The 24,563-nt window shown below is 38.4% G+C and overlaps 1 protein-coding gene and 1 non-coding gene across 2 annotated transcripts in view; both read right to left on the bottom strand.

The window, feature by feature from the left end:
* The window catches only part of DNAH8 (dynein axonemal heavy chain 8), a 302,537-nt gene that overhangs the window by 63,471 nt on the left and 214,503 nt on the right, over nucleotides 1-24,563 (bottom strand). The window contains exons 76-80 of the mRNA XM_045843254.1: nucleotides 24,201-24,453; nucleotides 23,907-24,097; nucleotides 18,120-18,241; nucleotides 14,835-14,953; nucleotides 4,328-4,530 (exon numbers count right to left, since the gene is read on the bottom strand). Coding sequence (XP_045699210.1) covers nucleotides 4,328-4,530; nucleotides 14,835-14,953; nucleotides 18,120-18,241; nucleotides 23,907-24,097; nucleotides 24,201-24,453 — 888 coding nt within the window. The remainder of the gene's footprint in view (nucleotides 1-4,327; nucleotides 4,531-14,834; nucleotides 14,954-18,119; nucleotides 18,242-23,906; nucleotides 24,098-24,200; nucleotides 24,454-24,563) is intronic.
* On the bottom strand, nucleotides 17,599-17,728 carry LOC123822311. The gene has a single exon (XR_006786281.1). It is a non-coding gene; the product is annotated as a small nucleolar RNA SNORA19 (small nucleolar RNA).

The following is a 24,563-nucleotide window of genomic DNA, read 5'->3' as shown; positions in this document are numbered from 1 at the left end:
AGAATTTTACTTTGGAGTTTAATGTGAGGTAAAACTCTTTACTTTTTTCCGCTATATCAACATTATTTATTTAATTCATTTACCCTCCACTGATTTGAAATGTGAATCTTATCATAGACTAAGCTAATATATGTACTAGAATCTAATTTGGTGCCTTTTATTTTGCTGTGTTGATCTGTTTATCTAGTCTGAGCCATCCTCATACTGATTAAATTATCTCAATTTGATAAAGTTTTAAGAACCTTGTGGTGTTCACTCCCCATTATTCTTTTTCCCTTTCAAGCTCTCTGGGCTATTCTTGTCCATTTATTGTTCTAGATGATCTAAGATCCCTCTATTATCCCATTAGAAAAAAATACTGCTGGAATTTCAATTAGACTTGCATTCAATTTATAGATTAATTTACAGACTATTGACATCTTTATAATATTGAATCTTTATCCTGGGAATGTGGTTTAACTCTCCATTATTTTATCCTACTTTTATGTCTATGAGAAAGTTTTATAGTTTTCTTCTAATGGCTATTTTAAAAATTGTTTCTCAGTTTTACTTTTATTGCTATAGTGAATGGGATTTTTACATTGTATTTTATACGATGCTCCATTGATTTTTTAACATTTATTTTGTGACCAGCCACCTTACTGAACTATCCTGTTGAGTCTAATAGTTTTTCAGTTGATTCATTTTTTTTTAGACAATTACACTATCTGAGAATAATGATGTTTGCCCCTTCTTTCCCATAGTTACATCTTTTATTTATTATTCTTACAATGCATTAGCTACCTCTTCTACAACAATGCTGACTACGAGTGGTGGTAGCAGACATCTCTATCTTCTTCCCGATGTCAGTGTGCACGTCTCTCGTCGGTCATCACCGAGTATGATGGGGATGCCTGAAGTTCATATTCATCACCACATTAATGAAATATTTTTCTAGTTATGCTTTTTAACAGCCAAATACAAATATTAACTTTCTATACAAAGCTTTTTTAGCATCTATCAAGGTAATAATATGATAGCCTAAGGGAAAGCCTTTTACTTATTGTTGTGGTAAGATTTCTCATTATCATACCTTCTTATTTCAACTATGCATTTCTACTTGGTCAGGATACATTATTATTTTTTGCATGTTGTTTTTTTTGTAATGTTACACTGAATTCTTCTTGTTTGCATTTTAGCTAAGATCCTTATATTTATATCTATAATTTGATCATTCTGTGTTTTTCTTTCTTTTATGCAGTTACTAGCTTGGTCTATTTTTGATATCAGAATAATGCCATTCCCTTAAAATAAAGAGGAAAATGTACCTTATTTTACCATGTCCTAGAATGGAATACAGCATGTGAAAATTTTGAAGGACTTATCAAAAAAAATATCATCCAAACTCAGAGCCTTTGCCGAAGTAATAATTTCAAAACTTCTAATCTTTCCTCATTTTCATTATTAGCCTATTTAGATTTTTCTATAGTACCTGAGAAAATTTTGTAAATTTGTATTTTTTTTTACAAATTAGTCAATTTTAATGAGATGTTAAAGTTTATTACCGTAATTATATATTATTCTCTTGTTATTTAAGTTTTTTATCTGTGTATATCATCCTCATTCATTCTTTTGTATATTTGCGAGTCTGTGTTTCATTTCTTCTCTTTTATTTGTGTTTGGATTCTGTTTTTAAACCTGCCCTTCCTCTGGTACCCCACCCTCCCCCACCCAGGATCCTAGTAGAGTTCTCATGCTAAATCCATGTGTTTTCTACCCTTATGCAGGCACCCAGTGCTTCTGTGCAGAATTTATCTGCTCCAAATCTCTCCCTGCAGAGCTTGACAGGCACCAGACAGTATCCATTGTGAGTTTTCTTTCTCTTCTTTTCCTACAAAAACTTATTTGATTGGTCCCATCCTTTGAGATGCTGTCAGGTAACTGGTTAATTCATCCAAATAAAGGCAGTGAGAAGGAACAAAGGAAAAGAGCACTAAAGTGAAGTTTCCCAGTGAGTCCTGAATCAGATCTGTCACCAGCTCGCTCTCTGGCCTTACACTGAGACCTTAGTTTCCCCAGCGGTAAAATAAGGTATGTAGCTGGATTTCAAGATTGCCAGAGTCTGATTTACCTTGACCATTCTATGATTGTTTGTTATCCAGTTATCCAAATAAAATATTTCTAGTTGAAACTAGGTTAATATGGTATTCTGTCTACATAATAGTTTCATTTTAGCAGATATTTTGGGAATTTTTAACTCAAAGCAGTGAGTAGCATGTGACTTTCTAACATTCCTAAAAATGATTTAGTGAATAGTCTTTATAACTTCATTGAGTCCTTCAGTATCAAAATCAAATTTACTTTGTTTTAGTCTCCTAACAAAGTATCCAATAGAAGCTTGAATGATTATTGGAAGAACAGATTAGGAGCAATGGAATTAGAAATCACCAAACTGCCAAGCAAAGCAGTATGATAACATGTAATAACACTAAAGGTGATACAATTCTGGCCTTATATATTTATTTAATTTTATAGTTAAAATTTCTCCCAAAGAAGATCTTGAATTTAATTCTATTTTAAACCCTTGTCTAAGACAGCAGCATTATTAATATTTGAAATGGTAACTAGTTGAACGTGTTCTTCTTCTAGGAAAAATATGCCTTTCTAAGAAATGCTCACTACTATTCTAGTTCCATATATGTGATTCCTGCTATGAATCTATTGCCACAGCAACAGTTCACTGACTGGCCCAAAAAGGAGCACAAGACCAAAGCAAAACCAATGAATTTCTTCCCTGGCTATTTGGACTTGGGATTAAGAGAGTAAAGGGAATTTCTCTGAAAGTGCTGAACTTACTAAACATGTCAGCCCACAAGCCACCAGAGGCCATGAATTCTGTCACATGGAGATGGGTTGTGGCAAGGCAGAAATAAAGAAATCTATATGCTTAGCAAAATGGAGCACAGACGCAGCTGGACAAAGACCCATAGAAGGCTAGATCTGAGAAAGATTTGCAAGTTACAAGGCTGTGAGAGGGGCACCACCCTTAGACCAGCGCAGATGACTGGCATGCTTCAGTAAATACCAGAGCTAAACAGCCCATTTTAAAGGTGGTTAATGAGACTTAACCATGAGAGATTGCCAAAAAAAAAAAACAATTTAAACATGAGCCCATATAAAACACAGAATGGTGTAGTGACAATGAACAGAACAAAGTCAAGATGAGAAAAGTGGGAGCAAACATAGACCATGCTACCATAAGCTAATGATTTACAGTAACTTCTTAGTGCAGAGGGACATATGGTGAATACTTGGAGATAACTGAATTGACTTTGTATCATGTTTATATTAACTACATAATAAATGCAATGTAAGTTTTATTTCATAGAGCAGGGTTAGTGATTCATAATTAATCACTTTATGATCTTTATAAAGATATGAATGAATCAACCTGGCAAATTATACTTATAGAGATCTGAACCTGGAAGATCCTAAATGGACATTCCAACAAGATCCAAGTTTTCCGAGGAAGAAGAGCAGGTCAACAGCCTTCCTACAAGATGATGGCTCAGTCCTGTCAAAATGGGCTCTGCATCATGAAGATCCCTGTCCTTTGGTTCTGCTGACTCAGTCACTGCTCTCACAACTTAGGTGTTTATAACTCCTTGCTCTGTCTCCTCCCCCTGGAATAACTTTCCTTCCATTTCCCACCATCCCTGCCTAATGAAATTTTATTTATTTTCTTAGATCTTTCTCAAAATATCGTCAGTGTGATCTCTGTACCCCATGCAGTCTGAGTAGCTCTGGATCTTGTAATCAGACATGTTCTTGTAACTCTGTTACAGCAGTCATCACATGGTTTTCAATTAAGTGTTTACATGTCTGTCTTTTCCAGCTGTGTTGATTCATCTCTGTACTCCTCAAAACTATCACACTGCCTGACTAAATGGTCATTGAATGAAAGCATGAATAAGCGAATCCTCAATTACTATGCATTACAATGGTTATAGCTCTTTAACATTTGCAACAAAACAGACTTTGTTGTAATTTCATATAGACATGACAATAAAATTTGCTTTTTTATGTTCATTCTTGCTAATCTATTATCCATGTAGTATGGTTATCTGCTTATAACTTAAAAAAAAGTATACACGTTTGTTCCTCTGCACAAAGATATCTCTTTCTCAACCTCACTCTAGATCTGCAAAGGGAGGAAAGAAGAAGGAGTTTAATATTTTTTCTAATTCATTTTTATGGATATATTTCCAATCAGTTATAAAGCTATGAAAGGTAAAAGTTGAGGGAAAATGTGGAAGTTTTGCTAAATTTCATAGATTGCTGATCATACCCAGCTTCAGTTTCTTGGCCAATGCATCAATTTGAATTGTGGGATCAGATCCCATGGACAGAAAACATATCAGAGGTGTTCGCGTATCACTTTCTTCCCAAGTTTTCTCCAGATTTAAGATAACTGGTTCTGTGTACTTCTCCTCCAAAGAATCTGCAATATACTTTCTTGCTTGAAAAACAGTACGGTCTGGGCACCAAGACCTAGAAATGAATGTGAGTTACAGGAAAAAAAATGTAATCTATTCATTTTATATTCTATCTCATTCTAAGCACATAAAGAACTTATTTAATTAGCAAAGGACAAAAAGCTAATTCCCCAGTATGCAGTACTGTGTAAGAGGGATGGCAAGGTTTTCTATTCCTGGATGAGTGCAAATTTAATGATGTGGTTTTGGTGCTGGGCATTGGCAAGTAGAGCAGAAACAGTAACAACACAGTCTGTTGTCATTCTGGAAGGGGACTTAGAAGTCAGCAAATCCAAGTGTCTCATTTTCATTTTTTAATTGAATTTATTGGGGTGACATTGGTTAGTAAAGTTACACAGTTTCCAAGTGTACAATTTTATAACACAACATCTGTATATTGTTCATTGCCCCAAATCAAGTCTTCTTCCATCACAATTTATCCCATTTAGCCTCTGCTACCTCCCCCACTCCCTTTTCCCTCTTGTAATCCCCACACTGTTTTATCTGTGTGTGATAAGTATCTCATTTTCAAAAGAAACAGCAACTACTCTGAGACTTTAATTGACCATTTTTAAAAACTCCATCAAGATTATCCCTGGTAACTGAGGCTGTTAGCTTCAAGTAAGCAGTTCTTCATTAAAACTACTACACAGGGGCACATTTATTCTTTGACAGATTTTTACCAAGCACCTACTACACATCAGGCCCCACTCAGCAGAGAAGCAAGGGGAGGTATCCTCTGTCAGCTCCGTACTGACCTACTGCAGACCAGGAAGCTCTGCAGTCTTCCACAGGAGAATTAATGTGTCAAAAGTATCATAAGTATGTTGATCAGCAAGCATTTATTTAATACCATCTGTGTTGTCTACATTGTTGTAAGTTAGAGTCATGACACATTAAATAATGTCATTTGATATTTAAAACTGCAGACAAATTCTATAGGTTACACTGTTCACTTGACAAAGATTCAGTTTAAAATGATGGATAAAAGATAGACAGATCTATTCCAATAAAAAAACAAGTAGCTCTTTCAGACTCTGTAGACCATGAGGTCACCAGTGCTGACTGCTGTGATCACTTCTGAAGAGTGACAACATGAGGAAACAACTTTTTTTAAAAAATGCAAGCTAAGTTAGGCATATAACACTGGGAAAGACAAAAACTACTCTAAAATTATCCAACATCTTTTTGTTAACCTTCTCATCTGCACCCAATTCCAACCTCTTGCCTCAACCACCAATCTAATCTATCTCTCATTCTCTCTCTCTCTCTCTCTCTCTCTCTCTCTCTCTCTCTCTCACACACACACACACACACACACACACACTGATCTTCTAATATAGAAGCCTTCTTTGAGCTACTGGATATTGAGAAAATGTGGGGGAGATCCAATATGGTAGAGAAGTAACTGGAAGCTACACTAACCTACTCCCAGGACCAATCTGGAATTAAAACTAAACTGTAGAGAAATCATCCTGAATAATCAACTGAACACTAGATGGAAAGAAGCCTTATGACCACAGACAGACAGTGAGACTGGTAGGGAATGCAGAGGAGGTACAAGAGAGCTGGCTGGACTCCAGCAAGTGGCAGCTGAAGTTCTGCAGGGATATTTCAGCAACCAGGGGGTTCCTCCTGAGAAGGGTGGAGTCTAAACCCCAAGCTATGCTCCCCAGGCTACGGCATCAGAGCCAGAAAGAAAACCAGATAACATCCAGCTCTAAAAAGCACCAGGGTTTCTGTCTGCCAGGGAGAGATGGCTGGAGACACAGAGAGCCTCTTAAAGGACCAAGCCACAATATTTTGTTTGCAGCTACTTACCTTGGGGTACACCAGGGAGAGGGCAAAATGGGCTAGAAATACTTGAGGAGAGTCAGGGGTTGGTGGCTCTGGGGAGAGAACTGAAGGAAGAGCTACCAGGATCCCTGTGCTGAGTCATTTTCTACACTGCAGATGCCATCTTTCTCACACAGAGCACTTCTATCCAACTGGCACAGCTTAAGGGGAAGCAATAGCCCCACCTTCAGGTATTACTCTGCACCACCCTGTAGTTGCTTAAGCTACTGATTATGGCTTGAGACTATACCATTGATTAGTTTAACAACTAAGGCAAAAAATATAAAGCTACCAAAATGGGAAGACAAAGAAATAGACCCCAAATGAAAGAACAAGAGAAGTCTCCAGAAGAACTAGATGAAATGGAGGTAAGCAATTTATCAGTTAAAGAATTTAGAGCAATGATTATAGAGATGATCAGCAACATGATAAAAGACATAGAAACCATAAAAAAAGGACCAGTCAGAAATAAAGAATGTAATATCCAAAATAAATACACTGGAAGGAATAAACAGTAGGTTAGATAAAACAGTAGATAAAATCAGTGATTTGGAAGACATGGTAAAAATAAAAACACTCAGGAAGAACAGCAAAAAGAAAAAATAATTTTAAAAAATGAGGAGAGCTTAAGAAACATTTTGGACAACATGAAGTGTAACAATATCATGGGAAACATCCACATCATGGGAAAACCAGAAGGAGAAGAGAGCAAGAGAGGGATTGATAGCATGTTTGAAGAAATAATGACTGAAAACTTCCCTAATTTGGTGACGGAAAAAGCCTGGGAAGCTTAGAGAGTCCCAAAGAATTTGGACCCAAAGAGGCCTACACCAAGACACATCATAATTAAAATGACAAGGCTTAAAGACAAGAAGAGAATATTAAAATCCATAAGATAAAAGCAGATAGTTACATACAGTGGAGCACCAATTAGACTGTCATCTGATTTCTCAACAGAAATATTTCAGGCGAGAAGGGAGTGGTGTGAAATATTCAAAGTGATGAAAAGCAAGGACCTACAACCAAAGCTACTTTACCCAGCAAGGCTATCATTTAAAATCAAAGAAGAAATGAGGAGCTTACCAGACAAGAAAAAACTAAAGAAATTTAACACCAAACCTGTATTGCAACAAATGTTAAAGAGCTAAGAAGAAAGAAAGATAAGGAGAAGGAGGAGAGGAAGAGCCAGGAGAAGGAGGAGAGGAAGAGGCAGGAGAAGGAGAAAGAGAAAGAGAAAAAAATAAAAACAGAGGAAAGTAGCCTAACAATAAATGGTACTAAATGCATATCTACCATTAATAACCTTAAACGTAAATGGCTTAAATGCTGCAACCAAAAGACATAGGGTAGCTGAACAGATAAGAAAACAAGCCCCATATATATGCTGCCACCAAGAGACTCATCTCATATCAAAAGATACACACAGACTAAAGTAAATGGATGGAAACAGATATTTCATGCAAATGGAAAAGAAAAAAAATCTGGGGTAGCAGTACTTATATCCAACAAAATAAACTTTAAAAGAGGACTTTCAGCCAAGATGGAGGCATAGGTAGATATACTGTGCCTCCTCACACAACCAAAAGAAGGAGAACAAAAAACTTCAAAACAAAAAAATAACCAGAACTGCCAGAAAGTTGAACTGTATTTAAGTCTGACAATAATAGTGCTAAAGGAGAAACATTCATTCAGATTGGTAGGAGGGGTGGAGACAGGCAGCTGGAATGGAGAGGACAGGTGGCAAGGCAGTGGCTGGAGGACTAGAAAGGAAAGGCAGCAGCTGGTGGACTGGGGTGGGCAAGAGAGTGGGTGGTGGACCAGATGGTCCCCCATTTGTGTGTAGATATGCCAGGAAGAACAACTGGGGAGCGAGACAGACTGAGCAACCCAGGGTTCCAGCATGGTGAAACAAAGCCTCAAAACTATGGTTGTAAAACCTGTAGAGGTTGCAATGGCAGAAGAAACTCTCAGTCTCACCGGAGAGTTCCTTAGAGACACTCACAGGGTCCTAGAATGTACACAAACCCACCCACTTGGGAATCAGCACCAGAAGGGCCCAATTTGCTTGTGAATAGCAGGGGAAGTGACTGAAAGCCAGCTAATATTGAACAAGCTGCATTGTTCCCTCTCTGACTCCTCCCCAACATAGAGCAACACAACACAGCAAAGTGGATTGCCCCACCCTGGCAAATACCTAAGTCTCCACCCCTTACAATGCAACAACTGGGCTGAATATCATTGCAAAATGGAGGAGAAAATGAAGGCTATGCAAAGTGAAATAAAGAAAAATATATAGGGAACCAACAGTGAAGGGAAAGAAACTAGGACCCAAATCAACAATTCAGAGCAGAAGAAAGATAAAAACATTCAACTGGAACAGAATAAAAAAAAAACAAGAATTCAAAAAAATGAGTTAAGGCTTGGGAACCTCTGGGACAACTTGAAACATTCCAACATCTGAATCATAGGTGTGCCAGAAGGAGAAGAGGAAGAGTAAGAAATTGAAAAACTATTTGAAAACATAATGAAGGAGAACTTCCCCAATCTGGTAAAGGAAATAGACTTCCAGGAAGTCCAGGGAGCTCAGAATCCCAAAGAAGTTAGACCCAAAGAAGTATACACCAAGGCACAGCATAACTACATCACCCAAGATTAAAGATAAGGAGAGAATCTGAAAAGCAGCAAGAGAAAAGGAGACAGTTACCTACAAAGAAGTTCCCATAAGACTATCAGCTGATTTCTCAAAAGAAACCTTCTAGGCAAGAAGGGGCTGGAAAGAAGTATTCAAAGTCATGAAAGGCAAGTACCTATATCCAAGATTAGCCTATCCAGCAAAGCTATCATTTAGAATGAAAGAGCAGATGAAGTGCTTCCCAGATAAGGTAAAGATAAAGGATTTCATCACAAAGCCCTTAGTATATGAAATATTAAAGAGACTTATCTATGAAAAAGATCAAAACTATGAATAGTAAAATGACAAAAAACTCACAACTATCAACAACTGAATTTAAAAACAAAAACAAACTAAGCAAACAATTAGAACAGAAACAGAATCACAGAAAGGGAGATCATATGGGGGTTATCAGTGGGGAGGGCCAGTGGGGAGAATAGGGGAAAAGGTACAGGGAATAAGAAGCATAATTGGTACATAGAAAATAGAGAGGGGGAGGTTAAGAATAGTATAGGAAATGGAGAAGTCAAACAACTTATATGTACAACCCATGGATATGAACTGGGGTGGCAGGGAAGCTGCTGGGGGGAGTACAGGGTGGAGGGAAAAAAGAGGAGAAAAAATGGGATAACTGTAATAGCATAACCAATAAAATATATTTAAAAATAAAACAAAGGCTACAGTAAGAGACAAAGAAGGATAATACATAATGGTAATGGGAGCAGTCCAAGAAGAGGATATAACCCTAGTGAACATTTATGCACCCAACATAGGAGCACCTAAGTTTGTGAAGCAAATCTTGATGTTCGTAAAGGGAAAGATCAACAGAAATACAGTCAGAATTGGGAATTTTAACACCCCATTGGCCTCAATGGATAGATCTTCCAAACAGAAAATCAACAAGGAGACAGCTGCCTTAAATTAGACAATAGATCAAATGTATTTAATTGATATCTTCAGAGCATTTCACCCCAAAGCAGCTGAATATACATACATACTTTTCAAGTGTACATGGAACATTTTCCAGGATAGACCACATATTAGGACACAAGTCTCAATAAATTTAAGATTGAAATCATATTAAGCATCTTTTCTGACCATAATGCTATGAAACTAGAAATCAACCATAAGAACACTGAAGAACAAACAGAGACATGGAAGCTAAATTACATGTTATTAAACACTGAATGTGTCAACAACGAGATCAAGTAAGAAACAAAAAATACTTTGAAACAAATTAAAATGAGAACACAACAATTCAAAACCTGTGGGAAATTGGGAAAGCAAGCCTAAGAGGGAAATGCATAACATTACAGGTCTATCTCAAAAAACAAGAAAAAGTTCAAATAAACAATCTAATTTCACCTTAAAGGAACTTGAACAGGAACAAACAAAGCCCACACTGAGTAGAAAGAAGAAAATTATAAAGATCAGGGCAGAAATAAACAAAATAGAGTTGAAAAAAATTATACAAAAGAACAATGAATCCAAGAGCTGGTTCTTTGAAAAGATAACAAGGTTGACAAACCTTTAAGCAGACTCATCAAGAAAAAAAGAGAAAGAACCCAAATAAATAAAATCAGAAATGAAAGAGGAGAAATAACAACTGATACCAAAGAAATACAAAGGATTGTAAGAAATTATTATGACCTATATGCCAAGAAACTGGACATGTGGAAGAAATGGACAAATTCCTAGAAACATACAATCTCCCAAAAATAAGGAAGAATCAGAGAATCTGAATAGACAGATTACACCTAGTGAAATTCAAGCAGGAATCAAAAAATTCCCAACAAACAAAAGCCCTGGACCAGATGGCTTCATTTTACCAAACATTCCAAGAACTAACACTTCTCCTTCTCAAACTACTTCGTAAAATTCAAGAGCAGGGAAGGCTCCCAAACTAATTTTACAAGGCCAATATTACCCTAATACCAAAAGCAGATAAAGACACTAAAGAAAGAAAATTATGGGCCAATATCACTGATGAATATAGACACTAAAATCCTCAACAAAATGTTAACAAACTGAATATAGCAATGTATCAAAAAGAACATACATTATGATCAAGTGGGATTTATTCTGGGAAAGCAAGGTTGATACAACATTCGCAAATCAATAAATGTGATTCACCACATAAACAAAATAGATAAAAAACACATGATCCTATCAATAGATGTAGAAAAAGTATTTGATAAAGTCCAGTGCCCATTTATGATAAAAACTCTCAGCAAAATGGGATTAGAGGAAACATACATAAACATAATAAAGGCTATATGCCAAACCCACTGCTGGAATCATATCAATGGGCAAAAACTACAAGTGTTCCCCTTAAGATCAAGAACAAGACAGGGATGTCCACTTTTACCTACCTTATTCAATGTAGTATTGGAAGTCCTAGCCACAGCAATCAGACCAGAACAAGAAATAAAAGGCATCCAAGTTGGAAAGGAAGAAGTAAGACTGTCATTGTTTGCAGATGACATGGTACTGTACACAGAGAACCCCAAAGATTCCACCAAGAAACTACTGGAACTGATAAATGAATTCAGCAAAGTAGCAGGATACAGAAATCAGTTGCATTTTATATGTCAATAATGAAGTAACAGAAAAGGAAATTATGAAAACAATCCCACTCACAACTGCTAAAAAAATAATAAACCACCTAGGAGTAAACCTAACCAAATATGTAAGAGACCTGTACTCAGAAAATTATAAGATAATGAAGAAAAAAATTGAAGAAGATACAAATAAGTGGAAGTACATCCCATGTTCATGGATAGGATGAATTAAAATGTTTATACTTCCCATAGCAATCTATAGATTCAACACAATTCCTATCAAGATTCCAGTGACATATTTCACAGAACTAGAACAAATATTTCAAAAATTTATATAGAACCATGTTGAGAACTTCCCTGCCTAGTTTCAGAAGGCTATAACCCCCCATGGCTAAGACAGAGTAAAAAGACCTTGGGACTATAAGCCACTAAAAAGACAAAGCTTATCCTCCCAGCAGGGGCACAGCCTCTCCCCATTTACTTCACCCTGCTTGGCCCAGGGAAGATGACTGGTTAGCCAATGATGGGTAAGATTCCTCAAGAGAGGGACAACCTAAGACAGGCATGGTTGCAAAGGGGCCATCAAGGACTTAGAGGACTATAGAAAAGGGGTGATGGACCTTCACCCCTGTGAACAGCATGTGTCATACCATGAGTCCTCATCATTCTATCTGTAAAGTCTCCTAATCTCTTGGCTACCTATATCTCCCACTTGATTTTAAGCCTGAAATAAATAATGCCAGGGGCAGGTGTGGCCCTGTGCTACAATGGGCGGTTTCTGGGGGCAATCAGGCCTAAGAAAGAATGCATAAAATCCTGTGAAACCTGCTTTGCTAAGAATACTCTCAATTTAAATGACAAGGGTCCAAGCATAAAATGAGTTTGTTTCCCAAAGTTTTATGGTCCTTTGGCATCAGTCTAGCTATCTGACCCTGACTCAGAATAAGCCCTCATAGTTCTTTGAATGTTATCTATTGTTTGATCATTACCGCCTGACAATGACTGATGAGCTTTACCTACCTGCCCTATATTACTATGCAAATTAAAGCCAATAAAAGCTCATTGAGGAACAGGCTCAAGGCCCTTCTCCTCTGAGAGATTGGCCATCTTTCCTCCCAAAGCAGATCACATCTTGGTAGACATATTCTCATCTGCGGGCAGCCCAGGGGACCTCTGCGGGCAGCCCAGGGGACCTCTGCAGGTAGAGCCTGCCCCCCCTGACCCCAGAACCACTAAAGGCCCTGCATAGCAACAGCAATCCTGAAAATGAAGAACAAAGTTGGAGGAATCATGCTACCTAAGAGGGACAACCTAAGATAGGCATGGTTGCAAAGGGGCCATCAAATATGCTACCTAATATGCTACTGTACTATAAGGCCATAATAATTTAAACAGCATGGTAGTGGCATAAAAACAGACACACAGATCAATGGAACAGAATAGAGAGCCTAGAAATAAACTCACACTTTTATAGTCAATTAATATTTGACAGAAGAAGCAAGCACATACAATGAGCTAAATATAGTTTACTAAATAAATGGTACTAGGAAAATTGGACAGATATGTGCAGAAAAATTAAACTAGGCCACCTTCTTATACCACCACAATAATAAATTCAAAATAAATCAAAGACTTAAATGTTACACCCTAAACCATAAAAAATTCTAGAAGAAAACATAAGCAGCAAAATCTCAGACCTTGCTAGTAGAAATTCTTTTATTGGATATATCTCCTCAGGCAAGGGAACAAAAGAAAAAAAATAAAGAAATGGGACTATGTCAAACTAAGAAGTTTTTGCACTTTTTAGAAAGGAAATCATCAACAAAACTAAAAGATAACCCACAGAATGAGAGAACATATTTGCCAATACATCTGATAAGGGGTTAATATCCAAAATTTATAAGAACTTACAAAAGTCAACCCCAAAGAACAAACAACCCAATTAAAAAATGGTCAAGGGACCTGAATAGACACTTCTCTAAAGAGAATATACAGGGGGCCAACAGACATATGAAAAGATACTCAACACCACTTATCATCAGAGAAATTAAAATTTAAACCACAATGAGATACTACCTCACACCTGTCAGAATGGCTATATCAATCAGTCAACAAACAACAAGTGTTGGCAAGGATATGGAGAAAGGGGAGCCCTTTTGCAATGTTGGTGTGAATGTAGATTGGTGCAGCCACTGTGGAAAGCAGTAGGGAGATGCCTCAAAAAATTAAAAATGTTCTTCCTTTTGACCCAGCAATCCCACTTCTAGAAATATATCTGAAGGAACTCAAAACACTAATTTGAAAGAACATAAGCACTCCTACGTTCATTGCAGCATTATTTACAATCATGAATATATGGAAGCAGCCCAAGTGTCTATCAGTAGACGAATGGATAAAACAACTATGGAACAGTTACACAATGGAATACTACTCTTCTGTTAAAAAGAAAAAAATGTTACCTTTTGTGACAGCATGGATGGATATGGAGAACATTACTCTAAGTGAAATGAGCAAGTCAGAGAAAGATAAGTACCATATGATTTCACTCACATGTGGAATTTAATGAACAAACTGAACTAACAAGGAAAATGGGGACAGACTCATAGAGAGCAGGATGGCAGCTAGTAGGGGGTGGCAGAAGGAGTGGAGGGATTGAGCAAAAAGGAAAAAGAACTCATGGACATGGACAACAGTGGGGTGACTGCTGGGAGGAGGGGTGTATAAATGGTAGTACATGGTAATGGAAAAAAGACAATAAGGATTAAATCAAGAAAATAAAAAAGAGAAAATGTGAAAAGTGAGAAAAAATAGAATGTTCTTTCTTAACATAAATTTGAAAATTTTGCTTCTACTTTAAGTTACTCCTGCATTATACATTTTTATAGTGCAATATTTATGTTTTTTTCTCTGATGAAATTGAATTTAAGCTTCTAAACTAATTGCTTTGTAAGTTTTTAAAGGAATAACTTCAACAATAAATAATAAAATGAATAATAAAAGCATTTTTCATGGTTTTTTTGCTAAAAGCACTATATAATTAATATGTTGTCAAAACATACCATTCTTTGCCACAATCACCATTTTATTTGCCTGTCAAGGAGCTAAAGAATTGCCATAAAAAACTGTAATTTCAAAGCATATGCATTTCTTATAATAACTACCGGAACATAGAGAAGTAGACTCACTGAAGTAAGTCTATGATTTGATGGTCCGATGAGTGATGCTTCCAGCTCTGACAATACCTATTCTTACCTGATAAGTAAAAGTTTGTGGCAGGTGTCCAGTGAATCATTATATCCATCAGGGATAATTTCTTCCTCTGGAGCATCTTTATCAAACCAGCTTTTCCATCCCTTCTCATTGCGAGATATCTAAAATAAACAAGCCAATTAGCAAGCCATAGGAATATGGAGTTGAAATATAACCTTAGAAGGTTATTCTTTCCAGGCACATCATTTTTCAACCATAACCACACAGTTTACCTTTTTCTTCAAAATAAATGACTCAAATAACACAGCTATTACTATTCCCTTTTAGTTTTCCCATTGCTTTTCTACATTATTCACTGAAATTGGAGCAATGTATCAATTACACTAAATGATTGGACAGGAGAAAAAAAAACCATACAGCAAGGTTTCTCAACCTCAGCACCATGGGCATTTAGGGTCGAATTATTTTTTGTTCAGAGAGCTGTTCTGTACATTGTGGGATGTTTTGTAGCATCTCTGACCTCTACTCACTAGATGCCAGTAAGACCCTTCCCTCAATTCATGACAATCAAAAATGTCTCCAAACATTGTCAAATGCTCTCTGGGGGGTGAGGGTGGCACAAAGTTGCCCTTGGTTGAGAACCACTGATAGTGACCATTCTAAAAAGCAAATCTCTAAATGCTGACTTCTACTTAAAATATTGTTAGATGGAAAAATCAAAAGTTTCATTTTCCCAGTGATCCCCTGCCTTGAGACCTTAAACCCAAGAATGGAAGAAGTCTTTCCAAGAGCTGGTCTCAAATACCTTTCAGAAGCATGGAGAGAACTGCAGAGCTTCAGAGGCATTGAAAGGTGCTCTGTGAAGCCCAAGTACTAGAGAAACCAATGACAAAAACTACATATCAGGGAGCCTGACACTGCTCTTCAGCAACAATCAGGCTGCATTATTTAGGTCATGTTTGCAAGCATTTTTAAATAGCAATGGTAAGCCCTAACGGCAATAGCAAATGATCATATAGCAGAGACTACAAGCCAGACCCAAGCATTGTCCTTTTCCTCCATTATCCCCACTTTTTACTGAGGCATAAAGGGGTTAAATAGCTGCCCAAAGTCCACATCATGCCAACAATTCATCGTATAGGATACAGATAGTGTGCAAATTAATAACAAAACTATTAACTCAGTTGCTCCAACTTTGTCCCTGGGACACTAAAAGATGGAGGAGGATTTCTGATATGTTTCACAGCTGTCATCTTTCTCCTGGCTCTCCCTGGTTGGCTGCTCTCCAAGAATCTGCCTGTGCGCTGCAGGCCTGGGTGCTGCTGCAGACCCATCCTAATGCACTGGTTCCTGGGAACTGCTACCCACAGCACCCCCTGCAGGCCTCCTCAACACTAGCACTAGAGAGAAGGAGGCACAGGAAAAAAGAGGGTATTTATTTTCAGCCTACTGGCCTTCCAACTGCTAATTTTGAAACTTACCACAGTAGAGCTTCCAGGATGAGCTGCATCTGTGATGGGCAATGGGATAACTTCCAGCCCCCTGAGGCCGATCTCCATTTCCCTCTCCTTTTCCTGGCCCTCTCTGTTAGCAAAAAACCACTTGCAGGTGTTAAACAGTTTGGCCTGGGATGCCAAGGCTGGGAAGCTACTGATTGAGGTTATTTTTGTTCCAAATGCTGATACCCAATCAGCTATGAGATTGATCTCCTCTACTTCCTCTCAAACAAGCCAACCCAAGGGTACCCTGATGGTAGGTCCCCAGTTAACTTCTGCCACTTTCCTGAAAATGACTCCTGCTTTCCCCTCTGGCCCATCCAAAGGCATACAAAAAGTTGTAGACAAATAACTCCTGCTGTCAGGGAAACATCATGAGGTCTTCACTGGCCATGTGGCTTCAGGCAAGTACTTAACTTCTTTGAATCTCCATTCCCTTATCTATAACTCAGGATTCAACAACACTCCCTTTGCAGGGGGACTGTTGTGATTGTTGTTGCCCAATACTTAGCCCATAGTCAGCAGCAGTAGCTACCAGATTCTATACCAAGGGTACTTAGAATCTAATTGATAGAGGCAAAGGATAATGATATGCCTCTATCAATATAACCCATCAGCACAGGGCTGGGATTTTGAGTGACTTTTCCAGTGGTGCCTGAAGGTCTCCCTTACCCAGTCTCCCAGTACACAAGACCACCTCCCACCTCCCCGCCCCCACCAAAGTATTTGTTTGAGCTTGGGGGACTCATCTGTGACTGTACTACAAAACAAACCTTACTGTCCATCACAGATGGATCCAGGGACTTTATCCAATCGACTCTGACCCAACCAGGGCTGAACAGGTAAAGAATTTATCTACAGTGTGCTAGAAATACCACTAAGTGGATATATGTAGTTTACATGCATGGGGCGGGGTGGGAGTGGTTCAAGGCGAGTGAATCACAAGATGACAGCATGAGGCATCTGCCAACTTGTAGTCTACCTCTCGCTTCATCTGTCCATCATAAGCAACCACCAAAAGAATGATTATTATTATCATTGACACTGGGATACTGCAGGCCCTTCATCAGTGACAAGAAGTTGTAACTAACAGACCCCTATAATAAACAATTATATCTATTCTAAGTTGCATAATTGTTTTCCAGTGAGAGTTGGATCAAACACTAATCCACAAAATCAAATTTACTTTTTCAAATAAGAAAAAAAAGGAAATCAGAACCCAGTTCACCATTTTCAATTATACTTCACCATTTTACACTTTCACCACTAAAATCACTGAATTTTTATTTTATTATTTTTAATTTTTTTATATTTGTCTGAAGCTGACTGGAAGCAATGGCTAAGTGAGTCATGCTGCCAATTCACCTTCAAAGGTTTGTTTAGCACATCAGAAGTTATCTTTTCTCTTGACATAAAGAAAAAAGGCAATGAAATATGCACAAAATGATTGATTTTGTTAAGAAAGGACTTCAACATCTAATTTGCTTCAAGTTCAAATTGCACAAATTATTTAATCATAGGCAGAAGTAAAAACATCAATAGCCTACAACAAAAGGGTCCACCCACTGGGTTGGATTCTGACAGCAATTCAAGCAACTTGTAAATGACCCATGCCCACCACACAGAAGGAAAAGGCAGCAGCTTACCCCTATGAAAAGGTTCCTTCGGGAAGCCCCCTCTTCAAAATCCCTCTGGAGAGCCATGGAGCCTTAAAGCCACACTGTTGTATTTACTCTTTTGGGTGAAGGATTTGTCACCAGGAGGCCCCAATTAAAATGGGCTGCGTTTGTTTGGGTATACAGATCTGTACTTTTTCCCAGTCCTTTATTACCTGGTTCATAATTTCTGCAAATTGTGGAAGTTTACTCAGCTCCACAAGGTTCAGCCAGGTCATATCGAGGATCCAGCGAAACGGTTTGGGAGGGCAGGCTTTCAGATCCAAGGCTGCTCCTCCTGGGGAAAGGCAGCAGCAGGAATCAGGTCAGCTCATGTTTTATTTTTAGAAATTTACTTTCCAAGTCATAAAAACAAGATAACAAGATTACAGAAAAAAATGGGAAAATTGGAAAATAGTCACATTACAGAAAATGTAATTATATTTTTTGGTACATTTCCTTCAAGTCCTAGTGTTTTATTTACTGATTTATACCATCTTATAAAATACAGATGGTAATTCCTTCCCATTTTTCACTACAAAGAATTATTCTCGGGTAGTTGTGGTTGTTTGCCTTTTTATTGTTTTTTTCACAATCTGAAATGTATAATTTTGGTATCAATGAATAGGCTGATCTTTTCATGTGTAATTTTAAAAATCACTCCTCCAGAACTTTGATATTCAATACAATTTGTTACTAGGTCAAAAAGATAGGTAGATGGTTAGATTGAGATAATACGGCTGTGAGGTTTTATGGGGGTAAGTATGGCCCAAATCATTTATTCATTTATTTATTTAACAAATATTAATTAGGCATTCTTTATGTAACTGACATATTCCAGGCACTGGGAATAAAGCAGAGAAAACCAAACAAGGCTCCTGCTCTCACAATATGTTAACTACAGGGTTGGTTCATATTTTGAAACAAATCTCAAGTGAGCATACCCAATGTGGCGATCTTCAACATAGACTATATTTATGATTTCAAAATTCCTCCATTGCTTGTCTTTAGTAATGCTTTATCATAATAATTCCAGCTCTGTTGTTTAATTCAGATTATACAAAACAGTGATTTGGAACTTTTAAATCCCATTACCCTCCTGAAGAACTCATGAAATCCCTCTACTTCGTATGTCAGCCCTTAGGCAAAAAAGGAGGGGAGACGACTACAAGGCTCTGCTCCCACCTCCAGCATCTACCTGAGATGGTGAATGAGCCGAAACACTCCTTTTGGTCCCTTTTTTCTGAGCTGAAGTACTCCTTTTGTCCCTTTGTTCTACCCACAGGGTCAGGGATTCTGAATGCCTCAACACCATTAGAACAGGTAAACCTTCCTCACCACCGGCTGCATGCACCACCTGGTAAGAGGGAAAGCCTTACTCTGCACCATTTCTGCTAACACCAAGTTCACTGCAAAAGCAACCACTGGAGTCACCTGCAGACTGAAGGGATTCTGCTTCTCTGACACAGAGACAAAGTCATCCCTTTTCTTCTTGGTTGCTTCCAAAGCAGTATTTTCATAAGCCTCAAAGACATCAGGAAGGGACATTTAGGCTGCATCATTTCCAAACATGCTGTACACCTAAGCTAACCCAGAACAATCACAGTCCATTCTATACCCCCAAATAACCTGGCTCAACACTCGCTGGCTGCATAAACTTGGACAAAGAACTCATTTTTCTGTTTCCCTTTCTGTCACATATCATCTGCCAGATTGGTTGTTGTGAAGATTAAATAAATTATTGTAGTAGAGAGCTTAGGACAGTCTTGGTCCACAGTAAAAGCTATGTAATCATTAGTCACGGTATTGATGTCAACTCTCCTTCTGTTTTGGAACTCTGGTCCAATCCAACCTGGAAGGCAAGAGCACACCCCTAAGTGTCATTTGTCCATGGTTTATGACAAAAGAAAGATGATATCTTTCTAAAATAACCAGGCAGGGAAAGCAGGTAAACCAATTATGCTACAATGCAAGATTGCCCTGGTATCTATTTCACTTTTTAAAGTGTTCTGACATTCTCAGTTGAAACAGAAAGTCAGAGCCACCTTCCAAATATTGCAGAGAACAAGTAGAAACTGATACAGTCATTCTTGGAAAATCAAACATTCTTGGAAAATCAAACAATTCTGCTGTGATAGATAAGCCTTTCTTCTTTCTCCTGTAAGCACTGAGTTCAAAATGACCAAACAAAAAAAAAATCAGTGACCTAAGGACCATATTTGTTAACTTTGTAAAGACCATTAAAAACAAGGTCATGCCATCTTTTAAAAAATAATATGGTCAAAATATAAGCCAGTTCAAAACTAATACAAACTGTACAATAAACCAGCTTTGGGTTATTAAAAAAAACAAACCCAAAGCCCACCTCTTTTACTGTCCAGCTAACTATACTTTTGTCAATCAACTTATCAAACAATCCCAAATTAATCTTCCTAAAGCACTGCTCTGTCTATGCTACTTCCCTGCTCATAAAGCATTCAATGGCTCCCTATTGCCCACTAAATTAAATCCAAACTCCTCTCACTGGCTCTCCCGGCACTGTACAAGCTAGTTCTCCTTGACACTCAGGCTGATGAAATAGGGTTAAAAAGATGGGTTCTCACCACAACCCAGATGTGCACCCTTCTTTATTTTTCCGTGTCAAATCTAGTTCTCTTCACAAATTCCTTCCCCACTATGATGCTGTGTTTCTCAGTCTCCTCTGATCTACATACTTTATCTCACAGAATCCAGTCTCTTTCAGGTGAGAGCTCTGGTTTGGCTGGGTTTGTTGGGTTGGTAGGGGTGAGGTGGTGGGAAGAGTATTGTGTCTTGACAGGGAGGGTGCCTGAGACCTGCATGCTGCCCTCTAGGCTCTGTGTGTCTTGGTCACAGGCTGGGATTCCAACTTGTGTCCTCTGGACAAATCCTGTGTGACCTGTAGGTACATTGGGCTGTTATCCACAGGAACTGGTCCTGTGTCCAGTTCCAGTTCCCCTGTGCTGCAGCTTCTTGGTTTATACCCAGGCCTCTCGTATGTGCCAACCTCCTCATCATTTCCATGTCCACACTCCTGCTTGCCAAACCTCAGGCTTATCCATCTAGCTACTCCCTCCACCAATGCCACAGAGCAGCTTCCATGCTGGACATGGCTCTGGGCAGAATGCAGGGGCATCTTCTATCTGGATGTTTCTTGAGAACCCTCCTTTACTCATCCAAGGCAGAGCCTCAGGAGACAGGGAAGGGATAAAGACCTTTGTATCTGACCTCATTCTGTCTCTGACTCTTTGTCCTTCCCATGACCCATTGTGGGCCAGGTTTCCTACTTCTTTGTACATCATATCTGTCCCCACCCCAGGGGTCATACTAGCAGATGGGATTCAGGAAGCAAAGCCAGCTCACCCATAAGGACAAATCTAAAAGTATACTTCCCAACCCACTTATATCCCACAGACAGGAGGCTTTCTAAGTTGTGAGGCTCATTTTGCCCCCGCTGCTACCCAGATTCCCACATGTTTCAGTGTCCCCTTCCCCCACTGCCCAGTGCCCCAAACACTGAGGATGTGTCCCTAAGCCTGAGTGAGAGCTTCAAGGTGACTGAAGCAAGTCAAAGTAATTTTCTAGATTTGGTAAATTCAAGCTTATTTTATTTAAATGTCACAGAGACCACCCATGCATCTGTACCCTCCCCTACAGAGCCTGCTGCATCTCTCCCAGGTGGTACTAATCATTTCCCCCAGGGCCTTACAGCCTCCTGTACATGGAGGTAACTGTACCATGCTGTCTTACTCCTACATGCCATTTAAGACATCAATTCCTAAAGAAAAAATATGAAGCAAATGACATATTCCAATTTCCTTTGAATTAGGAGAAATAAAAAATCAAAGAAGAAATATTCAGTAATTATGCAAAACTGTTTACAAAGTTTCTTAAATGGTAATCTATCCTGGATCTGAGGAAGAAATTAACTAAAGTAAGAAGAATGATAGAGTAATAAGAAGTTATGAGTTACTATCCTGCTGATTGTAAATTGTACGATGAGGATAAAAGTGCATCACATCCTTTCACCTCGCAGTGCCGACTTGGAAATACTCTGCATTTCCTTTTTAGACGATCTCTTTTGCCCCCATGGCCTTGGTTGTAATTCTTATGCCCTGTCTTTGCCATTGTCTGACTTCTAAATGGTCTGGCCCACCCTGTCTAATTGTCTGCTGGTTATCTCCAATTCAATGTCACCAGGGCTATGGGAACATTCAATTTCCCTTCTTCCAAATACTGTACATGGGAGAACAGCATTTCCTTGATATTTCTGAAGTTAGATGTGGCCACATGTCATGCTTCGGCTAATGAAATGTGAGCATAAATGATGTGTCATGTATGGGGTAACTTTTAAGAGCCCCCATCCTATCACACAATTTGCCACATCCCATCCCTCTGCCATAGTCACTATGGAAGCAATGTGGATTCCTGCGTGACTATGACAAGCGTGCTGGAGAAAGAGTGAAGGAGAAGTATGCTTTGCTGTGCTGAGCCATTGAAATTTGGGGATTGCTTTTATGGTCAGAAAACCTAGCCTGTGCTGACTAAAACTAAGTGCCAAAATCACTTTCATTATTCCCATACTCTGACACTTCTAAACTAGCTCCTCTTCCAACCAACCAGACCAGAAATCTCTGCACAGACACGAAACTTCACTTCTGACCCTTCTCTTGGCTCGGACATCCAGTCCATTTTACGGTTATGATCCCTCACCTCTGTTTCTTCTTTTTTATTCCCACTGTCTTAGCCCTAGGCTGAGAATGCCTTCCCTGTGCCAGGGAAAATTATAATAGACTCTCCTGATTTTTTTCTCTAATCCTGTACATGTCTGCCAGAGTAATCTTCCTAAAGGACAGTAAGTGGCTCCTAAAGGACCACATTGCCACCTTACACAACACCTTGTTTCTCATTAGATCAAGAAAACCCTTCCTTTAGGAATCAAGTTTTACCAATTTACCTATTATTCATTTCTTTCCTCCTGTTGTTCTGTCTCAGCTAGGAATGTTTCCTTCATTTTTTCATGGGTCATTTTTCAAATGCTACTTTCTCTTTTGTGGGGGAGAAGGGCAGCTAGAAAATGACTTATTAAATTATGTACAAAAAAACAAAAAAATGAGGAAAAGATTGGATCATTTCCCCATGTAACAAATAATCTCAAAAACTCACAGCTTAAAATGTAGGGGTATATTTTCCAAGGAGCTTTTCCTGCTCTCACCAACCACAGGTAATCTCTCCCTTGTTTTAGACCTAACATTTTGTTTTTAGCTCTCTTATAACACTTAGGTTATTCTGCTTCATATTGCAATTTTAAAAAATATTTTATTTTTAAAATTTTTAAAATTATTTATTTTTAAAATTATTTTTATCCCCAGTATGAGACTGTGGTTTCTTTTAAAGCAATGTCTGGTTTATCCTTGTATCATTTCACAGACTCCAGCATGATGGGCTTGCATAGCATGTGCTCGATACATATTTGTTTTAGTGAATTGAATAAAATACTTTTGTTTTAATTATACTTTTAACATGGAGATGAGCAATGAATGGGATTAACTTCAAATATGAAATACAAGTGGGCCTATTTCACAGTGCAAAAAGTCATTACGTTCTTTGCTTAAGGAATTGCTCTCTTGCAATAGAAGGCTCATCCCCAGCGTCACTTTTCCTCCCTTTAGCATCTGGCCTCCTAATCACAGGCAACAATGATCAAACTCCACTTAATTACATAACTAAAAATCAGAGTTAACACTGATCTGAAATAAATTACCTTAAGTGAACAGAGTACAATGAATGGAAATTAGAAAAAAAACAAGAGGGGTATAAATAAAGAGCTTCACTTTCCTTAGAACACAATTGTTTTACTGTATTATAAAACTGAGTATACAGTATACCAAAGAACATAAAAATAATATCCCTTACATACCACATCCATATTCCAAACCCTTCACCTTTAATGAAAGCCTGAAACTCTTTGTGCTTCACTGTTCCTCTCTGGAGATCAATCTTCAAGGTCATGAGGAGGACAAAGAGGAACTTGTGGTTTTCATACAGGCCTCTGACAGAGTATGTAAAAACTTCGTATGTCAGGTACTCGATAATATTTGTAATTCTCTTTTGAGGGAGTGGAGACTTCTCAGACCTGCAATACATTTTAAAAATCAAAGGAGTAAAAAGCTTTTTCTAAGAGAGTAGGAAGACAAATATTTTAAGTTACTCTCTTGGGGGAAGGTAGGGAGGCCCACCTAGCCATGGACTGGTCAAATAATTTCAAGAACTGGGCCAGGGAGGTCTGGTACATGATGTTGACCATGCTCATCTCTGTGATGAGAAAGTAGAGGATGCTCCCACGAGTGGCGGCAGGCCGGAACTCCTCCTGAGCCATGTTGATCTTGATCTCCGTTTCTGCGGCCACGTGTAACTTTTCACTAACTTCAGCTGCTGTCTGCTTGGTGGTTCGGAGGACACCAATGAGAGACTCATCATCTACCAAGGACCCTAAGAACCAAACAGGAAGACTATAGTACTGTGGAACACAAGATGGGGAAGCTGGAAAGCAAGGTGTATCTGTTCAGATATCTCATGGATTGTCAGCTCCACTTCTTCAA

Source organism: Phyllostomus hastatus, unplaced genomic scaffold (assembly GCF_019186645.2).
Source record: "Phyllostomus hastatus isolate PE091 unplaced genomic scaffold, TTU_PhHast_1.1 phas_contig_40, whole genome shotgun sequence".
Classification (NCBI taxonomy): domain Eukaryota; kingdom Metazoa; phylum Chordata; class Mammalia; order Chiroptera; family Phyllostomidae; genus Phyllostomus; species Phyllostomus hastatus.
This window is presented reverse-complemented; position numbering and strand designations above follow the sequence as displayed.